Source organism: Spermophilus citellus (genome assembly GCF_964194105.1).
Source record: "Spermophilus citellus genome assembly, chromosome: 5".
NCBI lineage: Eukaryota > Metazoa > Chordata > Mammalia > Rodentia > Sciuridae > Spermophilus > Spermophilus citellus.
In genome coordinates, this window is record NC_138186.1 from 126,389,517 (window position 1) to 126,413,028 (window position 23,512).

A 23,512-nucleotide genomic window follows, 5' to 3' on the forward strand; every position below is an offset into this window, starting at 1 on the left:
TCACAGGGAACAATAAGGGCTGTTATTACTCTTGAGTATCAGCAAAGGCTTACTGTTTTATAGAACTGGTGTGACTGAGGGGAGGGGGAAAGTGGCCACAGCAGAGTGCTGGTGAGAAACAACAGGCCCTGGACCAGGGTGGCGGCAGAGGCAATAAGATAGTGCCAGAGGTTTCTTGATGGAGTAGACCTGGGGTTTACAGAAAGAGGATGACTTCAACATCTTTGGCCTGAGCCACTGGATAAACTGATGTGCTACTTGCCCAAATGGTAAACTGGTGTAGAAGTCTGTCTGGGGTTGGGTCTGGGACTGGGGATTTTAAGTGGGACTTGTCTATTAGGCCTCCTGGTGGAGATGTTGAATAAATATTGTGTACAGAATCCGAAGTTCAAGGTACAGTCTGGGACTGGAATTATAAACAGTGGGTCAATATAGAGATGGTATATAAAGCCCTGACAGTGGATGAGACAATGTAGGAAGGGAATATAAGAAGGAAGAGACCCAGGTTTGAGTCCTGGTGCTTTCCAATGCTTACAGGCTAGGGTAGGTTCCAAGAAAAGAATCCAAGAAGGAGCACCGAGCAAAGAAAGGGGCAAACCAGTAGAGTTTTCTATGCCTGCAGCCAAGGGCAAAGTGTACCTGATGAAGGAACTGACCAGCTATACTGAATTTGAAGAGGGCAGGGAAGACAAAGGGTGAGTGACAAATGGCCTTGACAATGTGGCACTCGTTGGTCATTGTGTTAAGTGTCAATGGGAGAAAAGCCCAAGAGGACAGGGTTCAAGAGTGGGAGACAAGAAGAGAAGACAACAGATAAAGCTTTAGAAGGAATTGTTATAAAGGGGAGCAGAAAAGTGGAGTGAAAGCTAAGGACAGAGTTATGAGGGTGGATATGAATTTATCCAAATATCTATGCATTTTCTTTCTGAAAACTAGAAATTAATTCAAGTCTTACCTCACAGTTTTATAACACTTTGAGTTTAAGCCTTTTACATGCTTGCCTCATATAGTCCATGCAACATTATATATTTTAGATGAGGAAAAAAAAAATCAGACGAAGTAACTTAAAGTACAGAGAGAAAATGTGGAAACCAGGACTGCCGCAGTCTGGCTGGGCACAATTCAGGAGCCACTTGTCAAAAGAAACTAACTTTATTTTTAGAACTACAAACGCCAAACAAAACAGCTCCTCAGGAAAAAACCCTCAGAGCCCAACTGCCACCACTGGCTTCCCACAAACCTCTCACCCACACAAGCCTCACCACCTCCCACAATCCTCCTGCTCTTGAGGCCGATTGGCTGGGTTGCATGGGCGGAGCCAAAGAAGTCCCCCAATGAGCAGCTCCGTGGAGGAGCCAATCAGCTAGATGTTGCTGGGGCCCTCTGTGAGCCAATCATCAGCTGGCAGTCTGAAGGGCAGGGAAACAGCCCAATGAACATCACAGCAGAGGAGCCAATCAGCTAGATGTTGCTGGGGCCGCTGTGAACCAATCATCAGCCGGCAGCTGGAAGTTTGCTGGCAGCTGGAAGTTTGCTGGGGCCCCTTTGGCTGTGGCTCTCAACACAGGACTTCTCCTCCTGAGTCAGATGGTGCCATGAAAAGACTGAGGGTTTACAGTCAAATGCAATGCTACATATTACCAAACTTCCTAAAGAGCTGTGTGAACCTTGGTGGCTATTTTCCACATCCAGTGTTACCACATCTCCCAGGAGAGGATATTATTTCTCATAAGACCTGCTTTGCAATGCAATTTGTACTAGAGAATCTCACCTTTTCAGCAAAAATGGGGTTTCCTGATAAATGACTCAAGTGCATAAACTCCAAATGCAGTGTTCCAAATTCTGCCAGAATACTGCTGCCTCCTGATGCCCAGGGCCAGTTCCTTCCAATACCACTAAACAAGAGAAGATTGAAGAATTATGAGTTAGACTAATTCCATTTTCACAGTCCTACATAGTAGAAGTAAGAGGCAGCTTTTTGCAGTGGCTTTTCAGCTAATAGTCCATGCTGAATATTGTAAAACCGAGCATTGCTTTCTTTGAGTATTGGCTTTAGGATTTTCTTCTTATCTCCAAATCGAGAATTAGTGTTTACTTAAGTCAGAAAGAAGTGGTTGTGTACTTGCTATTGATGAACAGACAAATATTTAGCAAGATATAGGTGTAATACAGAGATGTACAACCATTCCAAGTAGAATATAAAACAAAATCAGATGAAAACACTCTTCCCATGCCAAACCCTTAAACATTTTAATTAATGTCAGCCTGAGATTCTGCTATAGTTTGTATCTTGAATTTTCCCCAAAGGCCCAAGTGTTTAAGGATGACTCTCCAGCTTAGTGCAATTGAGTGATCATAGAAACCTTTAAGAGGTGGGGCAGAGTGGGAAGTATTAGTCATTGGGGGCATATTCTGAAAGTGGATAATGGGATCCTGACTCCTCCTTCTCTCTTTACCCTGCCCACAACCTCCTGCCATGATGTATTGCCTTGCCACAGGCCCAAAAGCCACAGGACCAACTGAGCATGTGTTAAAACCTCCAAAACTTTGATTTAAAATAAACTATTCCTCTTTTTAAGTTGATCATCTCAGGCTTTTTGTTATAATAACAGAAAGCTGACTAATATGGATTCTATAGGATTTTAGACATTCACAATATTTACAAAAATCCATTTGTATAGAAGATAAATTTCAAAGATTCATTAGTTATATATTTCAATCTTTTCCAATCTTTTCTCCCTTCACTTACTAGATTTCCTTCCTTACATTTATCTTCACATTATATTATCTATTTTCTAAGGCAATAACATTCCTTGTCTTTATTTAATCTATGCTCAGGAATCCAAATAAATTTGTTAACAAATACAGGAGATGTTAAAAACATGAGACTCAAACATTATTGCCTTATGGCTCATCCTGGAGAATATGTGTGTGTGTGTGTGTGTGTGTGTGTGTGTGTGTGTGTGTGTGTGCATGTGCGTGTGTGCACACACCCTGGGATAAAACTCATGACCTCATTCATGGTAGGCAAGAGTACTACCATTTAGCTACATCCCTGACCCAGGGTTACATGCACACAAATACACAGGCAATCATTATTTGAAAATAAAAGAGATAGTCTACAAGGGTTACATGTATATAAATATGCATGAATTGACTCTTGAGACGTGGTCAGACTCCTGGATACAGTTTATTTTTGAAGAACCACTTAAAACTTGAAGACATATGTAGTAATTTAAATAAGTCAATTATTCTCATGACCAATAAATTCCCTGTCCAGTACATGAAAATGCACCTTTTGGCTTTAGTTGAGATGTACATTTACTGTATACTGTTTTGCCAGGGATTAAGCACACAGCATTGGCTTACAAGTATAGTTATAATAATGAATCACTCTTTGCTCAAAGACTTTACAGTGTAATGAGAGAGAAAGGCCTACGCATAAATAATCCCGATAGGATACAGCAAATGCCGAGATCAATGTGAGTAGATTTCCCTAAGTATCTAAAGCCAGGACACACAATCCAGTGTCCTAGGGATCACAGACTGCTTTAAGCAGGAGACTCCTCAGGATAAGCCTTAGTGAGGAAAGGTGAAAGGTGCTGGACACGGAGAGAATGCACAAGCAGAAGGGCTAGCCAGGAACCTGAGGTGGCTCTGGATGCCGGTGAATGGAGGAAAAGGAGGATGAGAAGAGCACCCCTCAGGAGCCCTCCTTGGGAGAGAAGGGTTAAGGACAAGCTGAGGCCAGTTCTTGGAGGCTTGCAGAATTCTCACTTTCCTTTCTTTCCCAGATTGATCCCATTTCAATGCTTTTTATGGTGTCCCCTCAATTTCCTAACTGAACTCCTCTGCTTGGATAAACCCTTTCAGCCCTGTTGTTGGCTCTGCAGACAGGCTGCTGAGAGAATGTGGAAGGAGAACGATGAGGATGGCTGGCGCCTGAAGTTCTGGGATAGACTCATTCATATTCTTGTTCTTTTTTAGCGCAAAACCCACCAGATTTTTTTCCCCCTAAAACACAGAAGTACAGTACTCCTAACAAAAGTAGAGAGAAATAAATCAGATATTTGAAAATCACATAGTCATTTATTTTAGAAAATGCTCTAAATTTTAGGTTCTGGGAATGTGAGTCAGTTTTTTTATGTGAGTCAGTTTTTATTTTCATTGTTGGTTTAGATAAAAGGAATGTCCAATCATCCAAATGAAATGAAGAGCTACTTTCAGATTTTATTACCATATGGCCAATACACATAGTAATTGGTCATTAATTTGTTGTCATGACATATCAATTTTTTTTTATTCTAGGCATTCCGTCACTGAGCAAAGTCAATGACCTATTCAGCAAAACAAAAAAAATTCCATATTTTTTGTGAAATATTAAAAACAAAGCAGCAATATAAGACAGGTTCAATGTAAGAGGGGGTGACTTCATCCTGAAGTAGAAAGAGAACAGGGAGCTGAGGAAGCCCAGTCCCCTTCTAGATCTTCAGGGACTCATTCTTTTCAATCCAGGGGATTAGAGTGTGTAGTAGCACACTCATATGTGCAGTTAAGCAATAGCAATGTCCCAAATCAAACTCAAATTTCTTTTGTATCCATGCATTTGTTCCCTGCTATTAATGTAGAGAATCAAGAGGAAACTAGAGGTCTAATGACAATTTTTTAATGTTAAAAAATTTAAATTTTAATGTCCTTCCTTCATTGTCCTTTCTTCCTCCTCCCGATACGCATATCAGAAGGAAAATAACCCTTTTTTCTATCACCACTTAGTTTATAAGGAGCAAGAACATTAAAAGCATACATCATACTAATAGAAAGAAAGCCAGATTTAGAATATATGGTATGTTTTTATGGCTCCAGTTATTATGCATTCAACCTGCAGAATTAAGATATTTCAGTAAAATTATTAAAAACATCAGTGGTTGTAATGGTTGTATGTAAATATACATCAGGGAGTGGTTCAAGAAACTCTAGAGGGCACAACTCTACCTAGAGATTATATAGGTCACTTGTCTTTTCTTGCAAAGCCATGCAGGTTGACCTGGGAAGAACACAGGACATACACGACTGGGTATCACAGCTGACATGTGTGTCCTGGAAATGGCTGCTGCCACTCTTGCATTGCAAGCAGGCACTGAGTCAAAACCAAGTGTTGGTCACTCACCTGAATAGGGGGTGCACAGAATGATTTATAAGGCTTTTTCTTTTCTTTTTTTTGCCTCCAGATTCTGAGTCTCCTGAGGAATCTATATATTTGTAAGGTTCCCATCACTACTATGAAGTATGGACAGTAGGCATTTGACCCTACAAAGGTGGGCTGGTGAAAAAGGGATCTGAGTAAATCGAGTGTTCTGCTCTTGAGGTCTGTAGGTCTATATCCCATGTTACCAAAGGCCAGGAATTCTAGACCTGTGGGCCAAAATGACTCTCATCTCTGGGAGCAGGGGATTTGAAATGCCTTAACCTTTAATTCCATAATCACAAGTGTTTTTATAGGCAGTTTTGGTATTCTTTATATGGTTTGTTTTATAAAGATCAATTATATTCTAGGAAAATATTTTTAACACAAAATAACAGTCTGTGTTCAGAAACTATTAGTTCTATAGGACAGACATGAAAGGGAGGAATACTTAAATATTCCCAATCTTGTTATAATGACTACATCTTGAGCCAAAACGATGAGTTGGCTTACCGAAATGCATACACAAAAAGGCAATTAACATGATTTGGGGAGCTGCCAAGTGTTTTGGTTCAAAGGATCCTGGAACAGAACTTTAAACTGTTGTATCACTCTTGTTTCACTTATTTCTGTTTCATCCAATCCCTAGTTCTTCCATTTTAAACTGGAATATTACTTAATATGTACATTTCAATTTCCAATTTAAGTTAAATTTTCAACATTCTACAAGGGTAATAATTATTTGAAAATAAAACATGTCACAACAAAAATAACTGCTTTTGGCAAATGAACTTAGAAACACATCCTTAAAAGAACTGAATCACTGTAATTCTTTAGAGAATGTGGATTACTATTTTGTGTCTTTACAGACTGTAATTTGAGTGTGGTTTATTAGCAGTTGTGATGTACTTCCTCATCCCACTGTACTCAAAAGCAAGAAAGCATAATAATTTGTTGACCTCACAGCTCTGATAAGCAATGGACTTCATATGCTTTTCCTTCTGTCTCCTGGGAATGGCCAGAGGAAGGAGTTATAGTACTAATAGTGCTATTCCGTTCATGCTGAATCCCATGGGAAAGCAGCTAACTCCTTCCCTAGAGCCTGTAATGATTCAAGTAGCTGCAGGATTGTTCTGGATGGATGATGTGTCCTTTCAAAAGAATCTTAAAAGGAGGTAACTAAAGGTATATGTTACAGTGACTGTCCACACATAATCTGGATAATTAACACATATATCTGGCTACTGGGATAATGAAATGCTACAAGTAAAGAATTTTAAAAACTGAAATGATTCTAAAAAGGTACCAGGTGAATATATTGACAAAGCATTGAATAGATATACAGTTCTAATTAGCTATGAGTTTTGATTTACCCTTCTTCCTTGCCACTTGCTATTCTGTGCAAAATGGGAAATGAAGAATTTTATTAAAATATAAAGAATAAAAAAAATACTTCTTGTTTGAGAATTCTTGGCTGCATAATTTCTGATTAACTGATCAGTGAGCAAACTCCCTTCAAGTTCATAGTCCACTGTATAGTTTACTCTTTGGGGTGATGAATTTATCCATTTTTTGAAGAAAAATTCCCCTATATCCTAATATTATAAATCCTTACTCACATATGCAAATGGAATGGCACACAGGGATATTTAATGCAAAAGAGCAAATAATCTGATATTATTCCTTTTGGATTTTAGTACAAATTAAGGAAGAATAATTAGAAATTTCATGAATGACTGTTTCATTTAGCTGTATTCCCAAAGCCAATTGATTCTGAGATAAAGCAATTTCAGCTTCACTTATAAATGCCTCCTTCCTGAAAAGGTCTGCACAATGCTAAACTTACAAGTTCACATTCTAAGATCTCAGTAGGAGTTGGACGAACACTTCTAGGGAACTAGCACAATAAGACTAGCCAAGACACTCCAGCAGACCATTCATAGGAAATCCTGTAGGGATTCTATAGGAGAACTATCCTCTCAGGGACAAGGTGGCTAATAAAGGACAGACATTGGATTGAATTCATTCATAATCCACAGCTACTGCTTTGAGCAGCAGCACGTGGGCTAAATTTCTAAGGAATTTCCACACTTATACTCTTAACCAAGGGCTAAAATAATGTTTGAAACTAGCCATGTCTTGCTCAATCCTGTCTGGGATAGTTACCTCAGACAATGTTGAAATTGAAGACTTATTTTAGTTTATTCTGATGTCAGTACTTCTGTGTTTGCATCTGACTGTCTTGAATTGTGGAGGAAGTTGGGGGTTACAAAGACTCAGATGCTGAGAAACCCTCCCAAATTTCATAAAAATAATCTGTTCCTGAGGTCTCAAGACACTGTAATTCTTTTCAGTTGAACTTTGGGTAACATCTCTTTGCTAACTGCTACCAACAGACTATAGAGAAGTTGAACACAGTTTTTTTTTCCCCAGTTATTGGACAAACTGGCATAACTTATCATTAAGTTCAAAGACCACTACTGGAAAGGCGAGCAGAATGGATAAGAAAGCCTTTTGACACACTTAATATATATGTGTATGCACACACATTTATTTTACTTCAAAAAAGCATCATACATTGTTTTACATATACATTGCACTTTTCATACAGTTTTCATGCCAATCAATGTACATCATCATTATTGAGTTCATAGTGTCTGACTAGATGTATTCTCATTTATTTAAATATATCCTACTGATGAACACTAAAGATAATTTATTTTTATTTTTGCCACTATAAACAATTCAATGGTGTGTCTAATTAGTTCCATTTTAAAGCTAGCTTATTAAAAGATAGAAATATCTACATAGATTCCAGCTGAAAGATGTTAGTTTAATTATTGCAACTGATAAAGAGGACAGACTTGCTAATATGTATTGAAGGCATAAGTGCCCACTACTTCCAGAGTTATTTTTCTTTATAGTGTGGGCCTGTGATGTTCCACCACATTCAGAAGTCTCCGGGAACTCTTAATATATCTCAGATTCACGTGTTATAAATGATGGCATCAAGTCCTTTAAAACTAGGGATGGAATAACTATACATAATCATTTTTATCCAGACACTTTTCTAAAAAACCTCAGAATAGAATAGATGCATAGTATAGTCCATCTTCAGCAATGGTAATTCATTAAGTTAGCTTACCAGACAACCCCTTCAAATTCCTCCTTACTTATATACAATTGTTCCATTATCCTTAGTTTAGCACATAAACACCATTCTAAAACTTTACTAAAGACATGAAGACTACACTGAAATTGGACTATGTTTGTTTATCTCTTTGTCTGCCTTTCATTCTTTGAGTCAGCAAATTATGTATGGACCAAGCTATATGAAATTAACATGGACTCCAGGCTTCTAATGATTCCCCCAAATCTGCCCTATTGTCTCTTGCTGTAATCTTAGTGGCCAATCTTCTACTAGATTCTAAGATTATCAGAGTCTGAGAACCTGCTTTATCCACCAGGGTAATCCTAAAGTCAAGTATACTGGCCAAGATACAAAGTTGTCCAGTATGTTCTTAACCTAATATAACTAAAAACCAAAAACAAAAGAATTGTAGGATTGACGTCTACTCCAAATTTGTGTTTAAAGGACACAGTCCTATATTCAATGCCACCATACATGTGCCCTGATAGTCAATTTAAGAAAAACACTCTCCTTTAAGATGGTCATATGGTTTACTATCACAAACTTGAAGTGGTCTGAAGTTGTGAGTTCTAAGAGCTGAGATATGGTAAAATGAGGAAAATAAGGACAGAGTGATAAATTCTTCTGCAGGTCAAATTTTATTCCATTATAATGATTATTTTTTATTCTAAATCTATGTTCTTCCTATTTTTGTGATAAGCCTGTCTTTTTCTTTTTAAATGAAATAATAATGGTACGTAAGTTTTGTTTTGTATACTTCACTGAGGCTGGCATCTCCATAATAATTTGGAAGATTCTGGTTGGTCTGTGACAGTTAAAAGCCAGGCATCATTGATCTTGGGACCACTAAAGCCAAAAAGCAATTACTATTGGAAAGAATAGTTCACCATCAATTATGTCAAAACAAATGACAGTCTTTGGCAGAAATACTGAGGTATAGAAGGACACTATTAAATGATTCTGTTCAACAGGTTAGAAAATAAGCACTTTGGGATGCTTCTTGCCAAACTCAGCAATCAAGACTTGAGCCAACCAGTCAATTCTAAGTCATGGAATGCTTACTATGTAATGGTTATCATGCAATGCAAACTCTTTAGGAAATATGCTCAGGATTTTTAAGGTAAAGATGGTCTGCCCTGAAATTTGGGAGGGTTGGGGGTCTTAATTACAATTAAATTTTTATTCTGGCAGCTGAGCAGAGAAAACAGAATTTTTGGAGAACCATTTCTGTCCTTTCTGTGGGTATTCCTCAGAGTTTTTTAGCTATGAAATCAAGTGGGTCTAATTAAAGTTTTATAAAATAAAGTGAACTTTGTCTGACTGATATACAAAGCACATTGATATCTTATTACCCAATTCAGCAGATCTTTACTGTAGGTCTTTTCCTGCTATTAAACCACTTGGGAGTAATTAAGAAGGATTCATTCCTTGATGCCTAATAAATTACATTATCAGTATACTTCAGAGTGGGTAATAAATTGTTTTAAAGGCAGATCATTGAAATGAATGCTAAGTTAAGGAATCTGTAGTGAGAAAATGTAGTTAAAATACTATAATTGCTAGTCAAATTCCCTAATGATGAATTAATAATAAGAAAGTTGAAGAAAACATATGCTGTTTAGATAAGCAGGACCAATAATTAAGGTGTTCTTTCTAAGCTACATTATGCAAGTTTAGGTATTATCTTAATATACAATGTAAATCTAATATACCCAAAGAGCTGAGATGGTTTATTAAACTACTGTATAATTTAAAACAGTAGCTTTTCTTAGATTTGAATTTTTAATGTAAGAAGTAACATACAAATAACTGTGTGTGGCTTTGTAGCAAGAACAGACAGATCCTGGGACTACTCTCAACAGATACCATACTACTTCATTCTTCTGTTTCTGTGTTCTGCCTGCAACTTACAGTTTGGAGGCTATTAGAAGCTGTGTTATAATACAGTTTAGCAATTAAAGTTTCAAAAAAAAATTAGACAAAAGCCATGACAAAGGAACAATGAAGATTATGAAGAATAAAGAGGAAGAATAAAGAGCAACAATAAAGGCAGGTAATTCTTCTCAACAGCACATGAATGATGACAATGAAATCGACGTCTGACTTGTTTGGTCCTTATAAATATCTTTATAGAATATAGTCATTGCTAAGGACAGTCAGTGTATGATCAGCTATATGCTACTTTGTGATGTCTTCTGCATCTTGTTTTTCATGCTTAGCTTATCTTCCTACCTGGAGAATAAGATCTAAAGACAGAAGACTGATATGTTTCTTTTACTACCACCTTACCCTCAAATAGTTATGTATGAAGTAGGAACTGTAATTTGATAATTGTTGCATTTATACATGGCAGAAATTAATCAATTTCTAACAGTCTGTAGTAATCTTTAAGATTTCTATAAAATTCAGGAAATACTCTGAGCAAGGTTTATTACTCATAGTTAAAATATTTTATAAGTATTGTCAATTTGTATGTTTAACTTTACTATGCGTTTATAGAGTTTAAGTGACTAAGGTTCATTATATTACTGAAAAAATATTGAAAATGTCCTTAAACTCCAACAACTTTTATAAAGTAAGAATACCCAAATGTGTAGTTTGCATGCTTTGAACTTTTGGTCACTTTCTAATGATAATATTAACATTTAAAAAATATTTCAAAGGACTAAGCAACTGGCTGGTAAAACCTGGATAGTAAAACAATGCTTCTACTTTTCTAAAAGAAATATTCAAAATACATGAGTGTTGAGAGACATAACTAAAATTTATATAAAAACAATATGCATTTGCTTTTTAATGCAAAAAATGAAAACAGCAGTATGCATGGTATTTTGAAATGAAAAATTATAATTGCTATTTTACCTTTAAGTACTCAATATTAGTGAGTGCCAACATTTAAACTATAGCTTTTAGTAACTTAAGTTTGTTTTTTAAAGAAAGCATCATAAAACTATTAAAATAAAAACATCAAAATATTATTTTTGAAATTAGGTGTAATAACCATCCTCATTCTACCTTTATGAAAAAGGAAGAGAAACTAAAGCCTTTCATCTTTACGTTTTGCTAATGGAGTCTGAGCTTTATGTGGCATTAGCCATGCAGAGCAAGGTCTGTAGCAAAACAGACAGAAAATTTTATGTAATAATAAGACCCCAAAGGTTGTCGCTTTCAGTCACTGAGGATGGGGAACGATGATATAGTGAAAGAGAGTCTCTGAGAGAGGAATCTAGAATGGAAAGGGAGAAGCTGAATTTTGTACAAGCTATGACTTTTCCAGACAGATTTGCTCTGAAATGGGCTGTTGTGAAATGAAGCAATAAATGAATAGAAGAATTCCAGGGTTTCATGGATTGGATCTACTCTTGGTACAAAATATATCTAATGGTTCTAATGATATATTTCCTTGAAAGTAAATTTAAAAATAATAACAATGTTTGTGGGCTACTTCCCCTGCCCTCATTCAAAATAAAATTGCTTTCTTGTATCCCATGAATAAAAGGTACATTCTTAGAATTTCAGATTACCTACTTCAGTTAATAGCAGAATGTCAATGTGAAAAATGGCACAATTATGATGTAAAGTGCTAAAAAGAAAATAAAACAGGATGATGTGATGGAGTCTGATGGGTGGCTTCTTTAAGACTGGCTTGTTGGGAAAACACTTTGCAATAGAGAATTTAGAGCTGAGACTGGAAATGATGAACATGCACCCACCATAGCAGATCTGGGAGTGGCTCCTGCTAGCACTCTAAGGTGGGCATGACTCTGTAAAGCAGGAGAACAGAAGGCTGGCTGGTGTGGCTGGAGAAGACAGTGAGGGACTCTAGCTCAGATCATACAAGGACCTTAGGTTTAGGCAAGCATTTGGATTTATTTTAAATGTAATGACCTAAAAGTTCAATTTGAGGAACTTTTTTGGCAATCGCTTTTCAGAAAGCATCTAAAGATTATGAAAATAACTTGCATATGGTAAAAAATTGAGAAGATACAAAAGATTATATAATAGGACACAGCTGCTTTATACTTCAAATTCTATTGTAATTTCAGAGTAAATATCATCAACAACTTAATGAAATATCTCCCCAAATTTCCTAGTGTATGGTCATGTACAGAAGAGATGAAATTTTAAAAAATACATATATAATACAAAAAATTTATATATATTATGTATAATATTTATATATATAAATATTAATATATATTTAATATATATTAATATATTTTCTAAAATATATTACTTCTAAAATATATGTACTTCTTCATAGCTACATGTTATTCCAGAAAGTGGTGTACCCTGACTTTATTTAACAGTTTTCTTTTTTTTTTCAAGTTTGGCTATCATAAGTGATGATGTTCCATGAGTAGGTCTCCAGGATAAAATCCTGCAAGTGAAATTTTAGGTTGCAAAGAATGTACTGAAGGGGCTGGGATTGTGGCTCAGTGATAGAGTGCTCGTCTAGCACATGCGAGGCCTTGGGTTTGATCCTCAGCAGCACATAAAAATAAGTAAATAAAATAAAGATATTGTGTCCAACTACTTCTAAAAAATAAATATTAAAAAAAGAGAATGTATTGAAAATGTAACAAACAGAACCCAACTGCCTTCTGAAGAGTAGTGGGTTATGTTCAGAAAGCAGTGGGTTATGTTAAATTAAATACATACTTCCTTTAAACATGTATGAGAATGGTCTAGCTGCTCTCTAAGCAGTTAGCAAAGTAGTAAAACTTGGTCAATCTGCTGGATGAAATATAATGTCTTAGTGCTGTTTCAACTTGCATATTTTAAGTTAAAAGCTTCCAATATTCGATGGCTACTTCTTTTTCTGAAAAGTACCTGTTTATGAACTTCTATCTTTATGTTATTGCTTCTTTTGTTTTTATAAATTAAAAAAAATCATGTAAGCAATATATACTCATTATAATGAGTTAAACAATGTAAAGATGACTTTAGGAAATGCTAACATTGTATGCCTACTCTTCTGCAATTCTTGCATCCCCAACCTGCCAACTGCCAATTCTAGTTAACCATTTTTATCCATCCATCTTCAAGGATGGATAATATATATATATATATATGTTATTTTCAATAAAGTAAGATTACATTATTTGCATTAATTAGCAACATGCCTGCTCTATTTAATAGCTCATCACAGATGTCTTTCTAGGATAATTGTTTTTAAGAATGGTATAATATCATTCAATAAATGGGTGATCACATATTATTAAACCAATTCTCTATTGCTAAATAGGTAAACCTCTCATAATTTTAAAAAATGTTATAATCATGTCACATTAGTCATGCAAATTCATCTTAATGCTTTTACAAAGAGTTTTTATACATTAAGAAAGACTGCCTTTTATCTATCTTGTGTTTTGTAGTTTTTTCCCAATTTGTTGTCTTGATTGTAGTCTTTTTTTGTTGTTGTTGTTAAACTAATTTTTATTTGGCAAAAATTTTCAATATTTTCTACTGCACTGCACGTATTTTGAGTTTAGAAAGGCTCTCCCCCTTCACCCAAGTTTATGTTTTAAAAATCCTGAAAATCTGGGCAATAATTTCTCTTTTTAATTAAGGTTAACAATAAAAAATCATAGTAGCATGGTTTATAAATAAGCATAAGTTTTATATACTTCAATTATAAATAGTTTTCTTTTCCATATCATAGGACACATTTTTTAAAGAAAATATACATTAAGTTCATCTGTCCAATAACTTAATTATGGTATTGAATAGTTGAGCATTTTAAAATTAATTTCTCTAAGCCATTTCTTTCTCCTTTTGATTTTACTGCAAAATTTCACTGATTTACTTACTTTTGATGGAGACTTAGTGGTTTCATCAATATTTCCCCATCAAGAGGGTGGGAAACAAGTTGCACTTAAACAACGAGATCATTTTATCCAGAAAAATATAGACAAATATAGAGAGGCTGAAGGTAAACAGAGAATGGGCATTACTTCTGCGCTTACAGAATTTTCAGGTGTGACCTTGGGCAAGCCCTTTAAACTCTCTAAGGTAGTAATTCCCTGATTGTACAAAAACAAAGTAACCCTGCATACCCCTCCTTATAGGGTTTTGTTGGGATCAAATGGGATGAAATACAAGAGTTTTCTAAAACTACAGGGTTTAGGCCAGAAAAAATATTTTTATCTTGTTAGATTAAGCAACTGACATTTAGCTAACCAAAAGAAATCTGTTTTTTGGGTTTTCTCTTCAATTTTAGAGATGTCTACTCAATAAAAATAAATTCACCAAATGTTCACTTGGAGATAGAATTATAGAACAAGTAGTAATGAAACCAAGTGAGGCATTCCCAAGATTTAAAAATGTAACAAACTGCTACTGTTAACAGCCAATTTTCTTAAAGCAATTTAATTGCTATACAATTATCAAATATGTAGCATTTTAAGAAAGCTCCTTTATGTCTTACCAGTCTTGTAGAAAAAGGTAATTTAAAAAATATTTCTAATAGTTATAGGTAGCCATAGAAACTGATGATACTTTATATAATTTAATTAGAAAGACTAGAAAACTCTTGTCTATTGATTTTCTTCCAAAAGGTAAAGAAATCAGGATGTTTGGGACAGGTGTACTATAGCCTTTCTATAAGGTGGCTAAACAATCAAATATAAACACTTACAGAGAATCATTACCTACAAAATAGTTTTGAATGTCTATATACATAAGAAATTAGTAAAAAAATATTTTAGAATGATTTCCAAAAATAAAGCAGATCAATCTTTCTTAGTCCTAAACTTGTTCATTATGACAGTTTTACTATAGATTATATATCATATTTGTAAAGTACATTGGTTAGAGCTGAAGATTCTGTCATCAGTAAATGAGTTAAATGAAACAGGACGTTTTTAGTTCTAAAGGGGTCAGGAATTTTTTTTTTTGGCAACCTTGAAAAGATATTAATTACATTTTAATTCAATTAAAAATCAATACAGTGTTCTATTTGCATGTAAAATACTGCTTCTTTCTCATTAGAATTATCTGTAAATAAATAAAGCACTATATGTAATTAATTTTGAAAGTCCTTTATTTACTTACTGGTAATTCATATTTTAAAACATAAAACAAGTCTTCTTTAAATGAGGGTGTTGCAAGTGAGAGGTTGTTCACATAACTCAATTAATCTTCACAATAACCATGTAGGCAATGTTATCTTACTAATTATCAAAGGAAACTGGGTCTCTGCCAGGTCAAGTGACTTGTTCTAGTCACTAAGTGGCAGGCACAGGTGGGTTTCCATGATGCATGCCCTGCTCTTTCCATATACTACATAATGTCATTTTTCATGTTCCGATATAGGTTACCAGTAAACTGGGCAATTTCCTTTCTAGGACAGCAAAGAGGAAGTATTAGCACTGAAAAGTGAGATATCACCAATCCATATTTATCTATTTTAAACGAGATGACATTAAAACAAGAAACCAACATTTACAAACCAACTAATAATTTATTCTTTTTTTAAATACAAGTCTCCAGTGAAACAATGCTATGAAGTGATAATAAAAGAGAAACAATGTTAACATATTGCTATAAAGTAAAACAAGTTCAATTTTATAATAAGTCCCCCCAAATTCTAACCATATTGTTACTAGGTCAAAGATAGCTACTAAATTTACTAGCATGATGCTTTATCAATATCTAAAAAAGTCTTTTGAGTATAAAATAAAATAATTTTTTCCTATAATTTAAGGTTCAATCCTTTTAGTACTTTAAGACCATATCCTCTGACTCCTCATTCATTCTGTCTCTTTCTCTCCATATATACAAAATTTTATTAGATAATAAAATATTCTGAAATATAAAAAAGTATAAAAATTTAAAAATATTTTACTTCCAATTCCTATCTCATCAACTTTTCCTATTCCCTCTCCAAGATAATCAATTTCTTTTATCTCATTCTAAAGATTTTTTGCATATATTAAGAAACATGAATAAATATCCTCTCCATTTTTTTTTAAGAGAGAGTGAGAGAGAGAGAGAGAATTTTAATATTTATTTTTTTTTAGTATTTGGCGGACACAACATCTTTGTTTGTATGCGGTGCTAAGGATTAAACCCGGGCCGCATGCATGCCAGGCAAGTGCGCTACCGCTTGAGCCACATACCCAGCCCCGATATATCCTCTCCATTTTACATAAATACTAGAAGACTAAAACATACCATTAAGATAATATTTTCACTTCTTGCCTAAAACATCCAGAGACCTAACTTTTAAAACTTTATTTTAATGAGAATTCCAAACACTCAGACACAGTAAAGCAAGAGTGCAAAAAACCACATTTACCTACACATTTACCACCTAGATTTAACAAATATGAAATTTATTTTGCCATATTTGTTTCATTGATTAACACGCTTTTCAGGGATTATTTTTAGGAAAGTACAAACATCAAGACACTAAATATTTCAGCTCCAAAGAGTAGTATTTTCCGCTATGTGCACATTATAATTTGGCAACAAAGAGTATTAGTAATAATTTCCTCAAGTTATCTAGTACATAGTTCATATTCAAATTTCCCCTATACATCCAAAATGTGAACTGTATTTTTTTAATAGAATTCATTTTTTGCTATAGTATTTCTAGCATAAGGTATTATAGAAAAGTTTACCCTAAACTGTTTAATTTTGGTTATTGTTCATATTTTATATTTATTAGTACCTTTCATCTTTTAAAAAATAGTTCTGTCTTGGTTTCATTTTCACATTAGCGAAGGAAATGTTCAACATGACTGGCTTTCTACAGCTTGGCATGCACAAATTTACCTTAAAAATGTAAGTATATATCATGGCTAAAATCTTGGCAGAGTTAGGGAGTGGGGAGGACAAAATCCAGTTCTCCTTGCTGCAGGATCTTCCTTCTCTGCCCCATACCCTCTCAGTTCACTGATCTTGCCAGGATTCCATGTGGACTTTCATTTTATTATTCAAAAAGGAAGGGAAATGGATTGTGGTGATGGTTGTACATCTCTGTGACTCTACTAAAAAACAGTGAATATGCACTTTTAGTGATCGAACTGTAAGGTATGCAAATTAAACTGTACCTCAATAAAGTATATTTTTAAAAAAAGCAATGGAAGGAATAAACATAAAACCCACTTCTACATATTAGTTCCCTAGAGTAGAATTACAATTTTTCTGTGTATTCCTATTTACTAAAATAAAAGCTCAATAATTAAACTCAACAAACTAAAACTCCTACTCATTCTATTTTGATTACATAAATGTTATAAGTGTGATTCTTATTAATGTAAACATAATGTGAAAACTCTTACTAAGAAGGGATAATCAGGAGTCATTTTTTTTGCTTTACAAACCAAATAATTCTTTTACCAAAAAGCAAAACAAAATAACATTCAATCCCATAATAAATTTAAGGTAATCTGAATAAAAAGGAAGTAAGTAATCTTACGTATCATGGTAGCATACCTATAACTAGTACAAACATTCTTCCGGAATGTTTGGTAAAACATACCAAAAGTATTAATATACTCACACTCACTAATTAATAATTTTATTTACAGTAACTGATTCTGCAGACATTGTTACTGAAATCACATGAGAGAGAGAATACAAAAAGAAAAAGAAAATGGAGGCAGACCTCAGAGGATCAGAGATGATGATTTATTTACTCAGCACTGGAGGGGCACATCTTGGGGGGAGGGAAAATGGCAGTGGGTCCTCACAAAGTTCTGGGTTTTATAGGGCCTTACCAGAGCCAGGTCATGAGAGGAGTTTTGGTGGTGGGGTTAATTTAAGGCAGGGCAGGAGTTCCCTCCCTGGGGACTACTGTCCATATACTTCACTTAAGATTTTATCCCCACGTATAATTACTTACATCCTCAACTATATAATAATATGTGGTTTGCACATTATAATACTCTTTATGTTATTAAAAAGTAAAAAGAATTTGGATATCTAGCAACAGAAGCTGGGTTAAAAATTATGACATACTTCAAAGATTTAATATCATGTATTAAAGGTCATCTTAGACTACTGAAAAAAAAGTCCTTATGATATTAAAAAAAAAAAAAAAAAGGAAAGGCTTCTTGTCTCTACTAAGGGCGAAGGAAATTGTTTGGCAAATACTCCTGGACATTATACGAACTTTTAAAAAAATCCAACTATTCAAAGTTATTAGGCAGTGACCAAAAGCAGGCCTAGATTAAAAGGGTACCAACGACTGAAGATAATTGCAAAGTGTAAGAATTTGAGTTAGAGGGCTTTTCTTTCTTTCCTTCCCTTCCTTCCTTTGTTTGTTCATTCTTTCCTTCCTTCCTTCCTTCTTTTCTTTTTTCTTTTTTTGCCTGGTTTCAGAAAATTTAAGGTAGACTTTTTTTTTTTTTAAATGTGGTTAGAGATATTTTAAAAAATTTTAAATGTTCTAATTAATTGTACATGACAGTAGAATGCATTTTGACATACTGTATACAAGTGGAGCACGACTTCTCATTCCTCTGGCTGTACATGGTGCAGAATCACATCCACTGGTGTAATCGTACATGCATATAGGGTAATAATGTCTGTCTCATTCTACTGTCCTTTCCGCCCCCTTAAGGTGGACTCTTGGAAACAAGTGAACCATAGAAGAGATGAGACCAAAAGTCTAAGCATAATCTCTGTCTCAAACACATGGATAAACACTAAAAAAGCACATGGGAGACACTGGGTAGTCAACAGAAAAAAACAAAACAACAACCAAAGAACCCCCAAACTGACAGAAACCAAAGGTATATTTACCTGTGAAAGACAGAACTGTGCTAGATGATTTTTGTGAGTCTGTTGCTCTTTATTGACCTCTGGTACTCCTGAAGCCATACCCAGCTCTGGAGGCAAAAAGCTAAATCTTAATCAACTTGAAATGTCAGAGGACAGAGTTTAAAGATGACCTGCTACAAACTTTGCTCAATTCCTCGACTGAATGCCAAATAGCACAGGTACAACGAGAATCCCTAGGAGGCCAGGTTAAAAAACAACAGCTGGAAACAGAAACTGAGCAGAAGTATCAGCTGGTGCGTTCTGCAGGGGTGACACAGTTTATGTTGGAATCCAGGTGAGTTAACTGCTTGCTGAACAATAACAACAAAATAATCCGCAGAAGAACAACACTAAGATGCTAAACATATTTAAATATCCAGTTCTTAACCCAAAATTACTAGACATGTAAAGAGACTGGAGAATGTGACCTGGGCTTAGTACAAAGGACATTTAGCAGGAAATAACTCTCTGAGAATCTAAATGTTGGATTTAGCAATAACGTCTAGCACTTATTTAGATACGATCAAAAAATTAAAGGAAAATATACTAAGGAAATGAGCAGAAGAAGTAGTAGTAAACTTGAAAATTTCAAAAATGATTGTATTTAAAGAACAGAGAGAGGAAAAAAACAGATTAAATATAAATGAACAGAGTTTCGGACACCTATGGAGTAACACTTAGGGACCAAACCAAAGAATAACTGGAGTTCAGAAAGAGAACAAAAAAGAGGCGGAGAAACTATCTGAAGAGAATGGTTAAAAACTCTCTTAATTTTGTGGAAAACATGAATTTACTAATTTTAAAAAATCCAACAAACACAAGCAGGAAAATACCAAGAAAACCATGCCTGGCTATAGGTATATCAAACTTCTGGTAGCCATAAGTAATGAGAAAATCTTGAAAGCAGCCAGAAAACAAGGAATGCATTCCACACAGGGAAACAATGATATGAGGAATGGCTGACCTAGTATCAGAAACAATGGAGGCCACAAGACACAGGGATGGCATCTTTAAAGTGTTGCGAAAAAGAATCTGAGAACTGATAATTCAGTATCTGATAGAACTTTCCTCCAAAAGTGAAAGGAAAATAGGTATTTTCAGATAAGCAGAACACTGAGATCATTTGTCACCAGCAGACCTGCAATAAAAGAAATACTAGAGGAATATATTTAAGCTGAAGGGAATAACTGTAGATGTTAACTCTGATCTAGAGGAAGGAATTAAGGACACTGGAAATTGTAAATTATATGGCAAACATAAAGGCAGTTTGTCTATGTATTTATTTATCCATCCATTCATCTATCCATCCATCTGAATTTTTTCTTTCCAAACAATAGTGAGGCTAAAAATAACTATCCTATTGCAAAATTCCTATAATTGCCTGAAATACAATATTAGCTCTAAATAGGCTACAGTTCCTAGAGCGATTACAAAAAACAAAACAAAACAAACTTGAATGAAAAGACATAGATAATATAGTAATGTAAAAAAAGAGAGATCAAATTAAAATTCTAAAACATATTTAACACACACACACACACACACACACACACACACACACACACCTCACACACACAGAGAAAAGAAGGTAAATAAAAACAGCAGGCTTCCTGAGTTTCACATCTACCTCAGTTACCTGCCTCCCATATCACATAAGGGTAAGGCACAGCTGTCTCAGTGCAATCTGCACACTTGGTTGGTTTGTGTTACAGCTGGAAAAAACTTAATCTTTTAAATGGGCTGCTGGCAAGCCTGCCAGATCTTTCCTCCATAAAGAAATAAACAAGCAAACAACAAGACCAAAAAAGAAAAAAGAAAAACAAAAAATCCTGCCAACCCCCTTAAAAGGTGATATTTTAGCTCATCTCCTAGGGCTGTTTACTGTGTAAACATCCCTGAAAAGACAGTTTATAACAAAAATTGATATGATTAAAAAATGTGATTCCCATTCATTTCCCTATAATGGAACTTAAGAACAGGAAATGAAATTTGTATTAATCATACAATTAAATAGTACTTAGCAATAAAAAAGAATAAATTATAATAATATTAATGAACCTCAATCTATTCTGTCAAAAGAAACCAGAAAGATAATTCCAATATATAGGCATAGGCAATGACTTTTTCAATAGTTCCCCTAAAGTTAAGGAAATAATGCCAAGTGGAGTAGCATTAAATTTAAAAAGCTTCTGCAAAGCAAAGAAACAATAAAGAATGTGAAGAGACAACTTACAGAATGGGAGAGAATCTTTGCTAGCTATTCTTCGACAGAGGATTAGTATCCAGAATATATAAATAACTAAAAAAAAAAAAAAAAAACTAACAACAACAAACAAACAAAAAACCACAACAAAACCCCCCAAAACAAAAACAAATAACCCAACTAATAAATGGGCAGATGAATTAAACAGACACTTCTTAAAAGAAGAAATAAAAATGGATAACACTTTTATGAAAAAATGTTCAACATCATTAGTAATTTGGAAAATGAAAATCAAAACTATACTGAGATTTCATCTCACTTCAGTGAGAATGGCAGTCATCAAGAATACAAATAATAATGCATGCTGTTTGTAGGATTCTAAATTAGTACAACCACTATGGAAATCAGTTACAGGGATTCCTCAAAAGACTAGGAATGGAACCACCATATGACCAAGCTACACTACTCCTTGGTATTTATCCCAAAGAAGAATTAATGTCCTCATACTATAATGATACATGCATACCCACATTTATAGCAGCACAATTTACAACAGCCACACTAGGGAACCAGACTAGAGTGTCCATTAAAGAATAAATAGATAGAGAAAATATGGTATATATACACAATGGACTTTTATTCAGCTATAAAGAAGAATGAAATAATGTCATTTGCAGGAAAACGGAACTTAAGAATAGGAAAATGAAATTTGAAAACATTGTTAAGCGAAAGAAGTGAAATTCAGAAAGCCAAGGGTCATATGTTTTCTCTCACATGTAGGAAAGGAAAAGAAAGAAAAAGAAAGGCTTGGAGGGAATTACATGAAAATCAAAGGGAGATCAGTACAGTTACTAAAAGGTACCAGGGGTAGGGAGCAGGGTGGGTAAAGGGTAAATACTAGGAAATGATATTGGTTAAACTATATTGTTACGTTGTGTGCATGTATGAATATGTAACAGCAAATCCCATCATTATGTACAACTATAATGCACCAATAAAATATGAAAAAGAAGAAATGACAAAAAGAATACATATGATATGTATGATCCCCTTGGGGTAAAATTCTAGGAAGGGAAAAACAATCTTTAGTGACAGCTGTGGGGTCAGATGAAGAGAAGGGAATGTTTGCAAAGGATCATATGGAAGGTGCTGTGGGTGATGACATCTGTCTATCTTAAGTGTGATGGTGTTTACACAGGTGTATATGATTGTCAAAATTCACTGAAATTTATACTTTAAAAGGGTGCATTTCTGGTATTCAAATGATACATGAAAAAAGAGTCAAGCAAAGATGTTTGCTTTCCTGGTTCTCACTTCAACATACTTAACTAAAAGTTAAACAATGTTGAAATATTAACTTGGGAAAGCGATATGGTTCGGAGAGACTGTTGTAATATAGCTTTGTAGTAATTACTTGTTGATTGTGCACGTGTGTTCTTATTCCTTATTAACTTAATTGAAGAAAGTTTTACCTGTAGTTCAAGAACAGAGAATCTGATTAACTTCATTCCAACCTTACTGGTATTCTCATATTTACAACAAGTTCAAAGCTTTAGTCAATATAAATGATCATACCAAAAACATATTATTGTGGTATCAAAATATATATAAAATTTTTAAACATCTTTAAATAAATTTTTACCTTAGTTTTACTGAGAAACGCAACCATCTCTACTTGTCATTTAAATATGCATCAGAAACTGACCATGGTGGCACATGCCTGTATTCTCAGCAACTCAGGAGGTTTAGGCAGAAGGATGACAACTTCAAAGCCAGCCTCAGCAACTAATTGAGGCCCTATATAACTTAACGATACCCTGACATAAAAAAAAAAAAAAAAGGCTGAGAATGTGGCATATGTGGCATTTCTGGTAAAGAAGTACCTGGAATTCAATTCCCCAGTAAATAAGTTATCAGAATAAATAAGGCCTATTTTGCCATTCAGAAAAATAGAATTTTACAACTACATATCTTATATTTTTCACAAAAATTAAGTAGGTCAAACTCTTTTAGAAAACTGTTTTTAAGAAACCCTAATTTCTTAGCTACAAGGTTTAGAAATTGAAAACCAGAAGAACTTTATAAATAAACATGAATGGGCTGGGGATATAGCTCAGTTGGTAGAATGCTTACCTTGTATGCACATAGACCCTAGTTCGATCCCCAGCACCAAACCAAACCAGACAAAAAAACAAACAAACAA

General features: G+C 34.5%; 1 protein-coding gene across 1 annotated transcript in view; it reads right to left on the reverse strand.

Annotated features, from left to right (window-relative positions):
• Window positions 1-23,512, reverse strand: part of MAN1A1 (mannosidase alpha class 1A member 1) — a 165,676-nt gene that overhangs the window by 27,033 nt on the left and 115,131 nt on the right. The window contains exon 7 of the mRNA XM_081293716.1: window positions 1,772-1,895. Within this exon, the coding sequence (XP_081149842.1) occupies window positions 1,772-1,895 (124 nt within the window). The remainder of the gene's footprint in view (window positions 1-1,771; window positions 1,896-23,512) is intronic.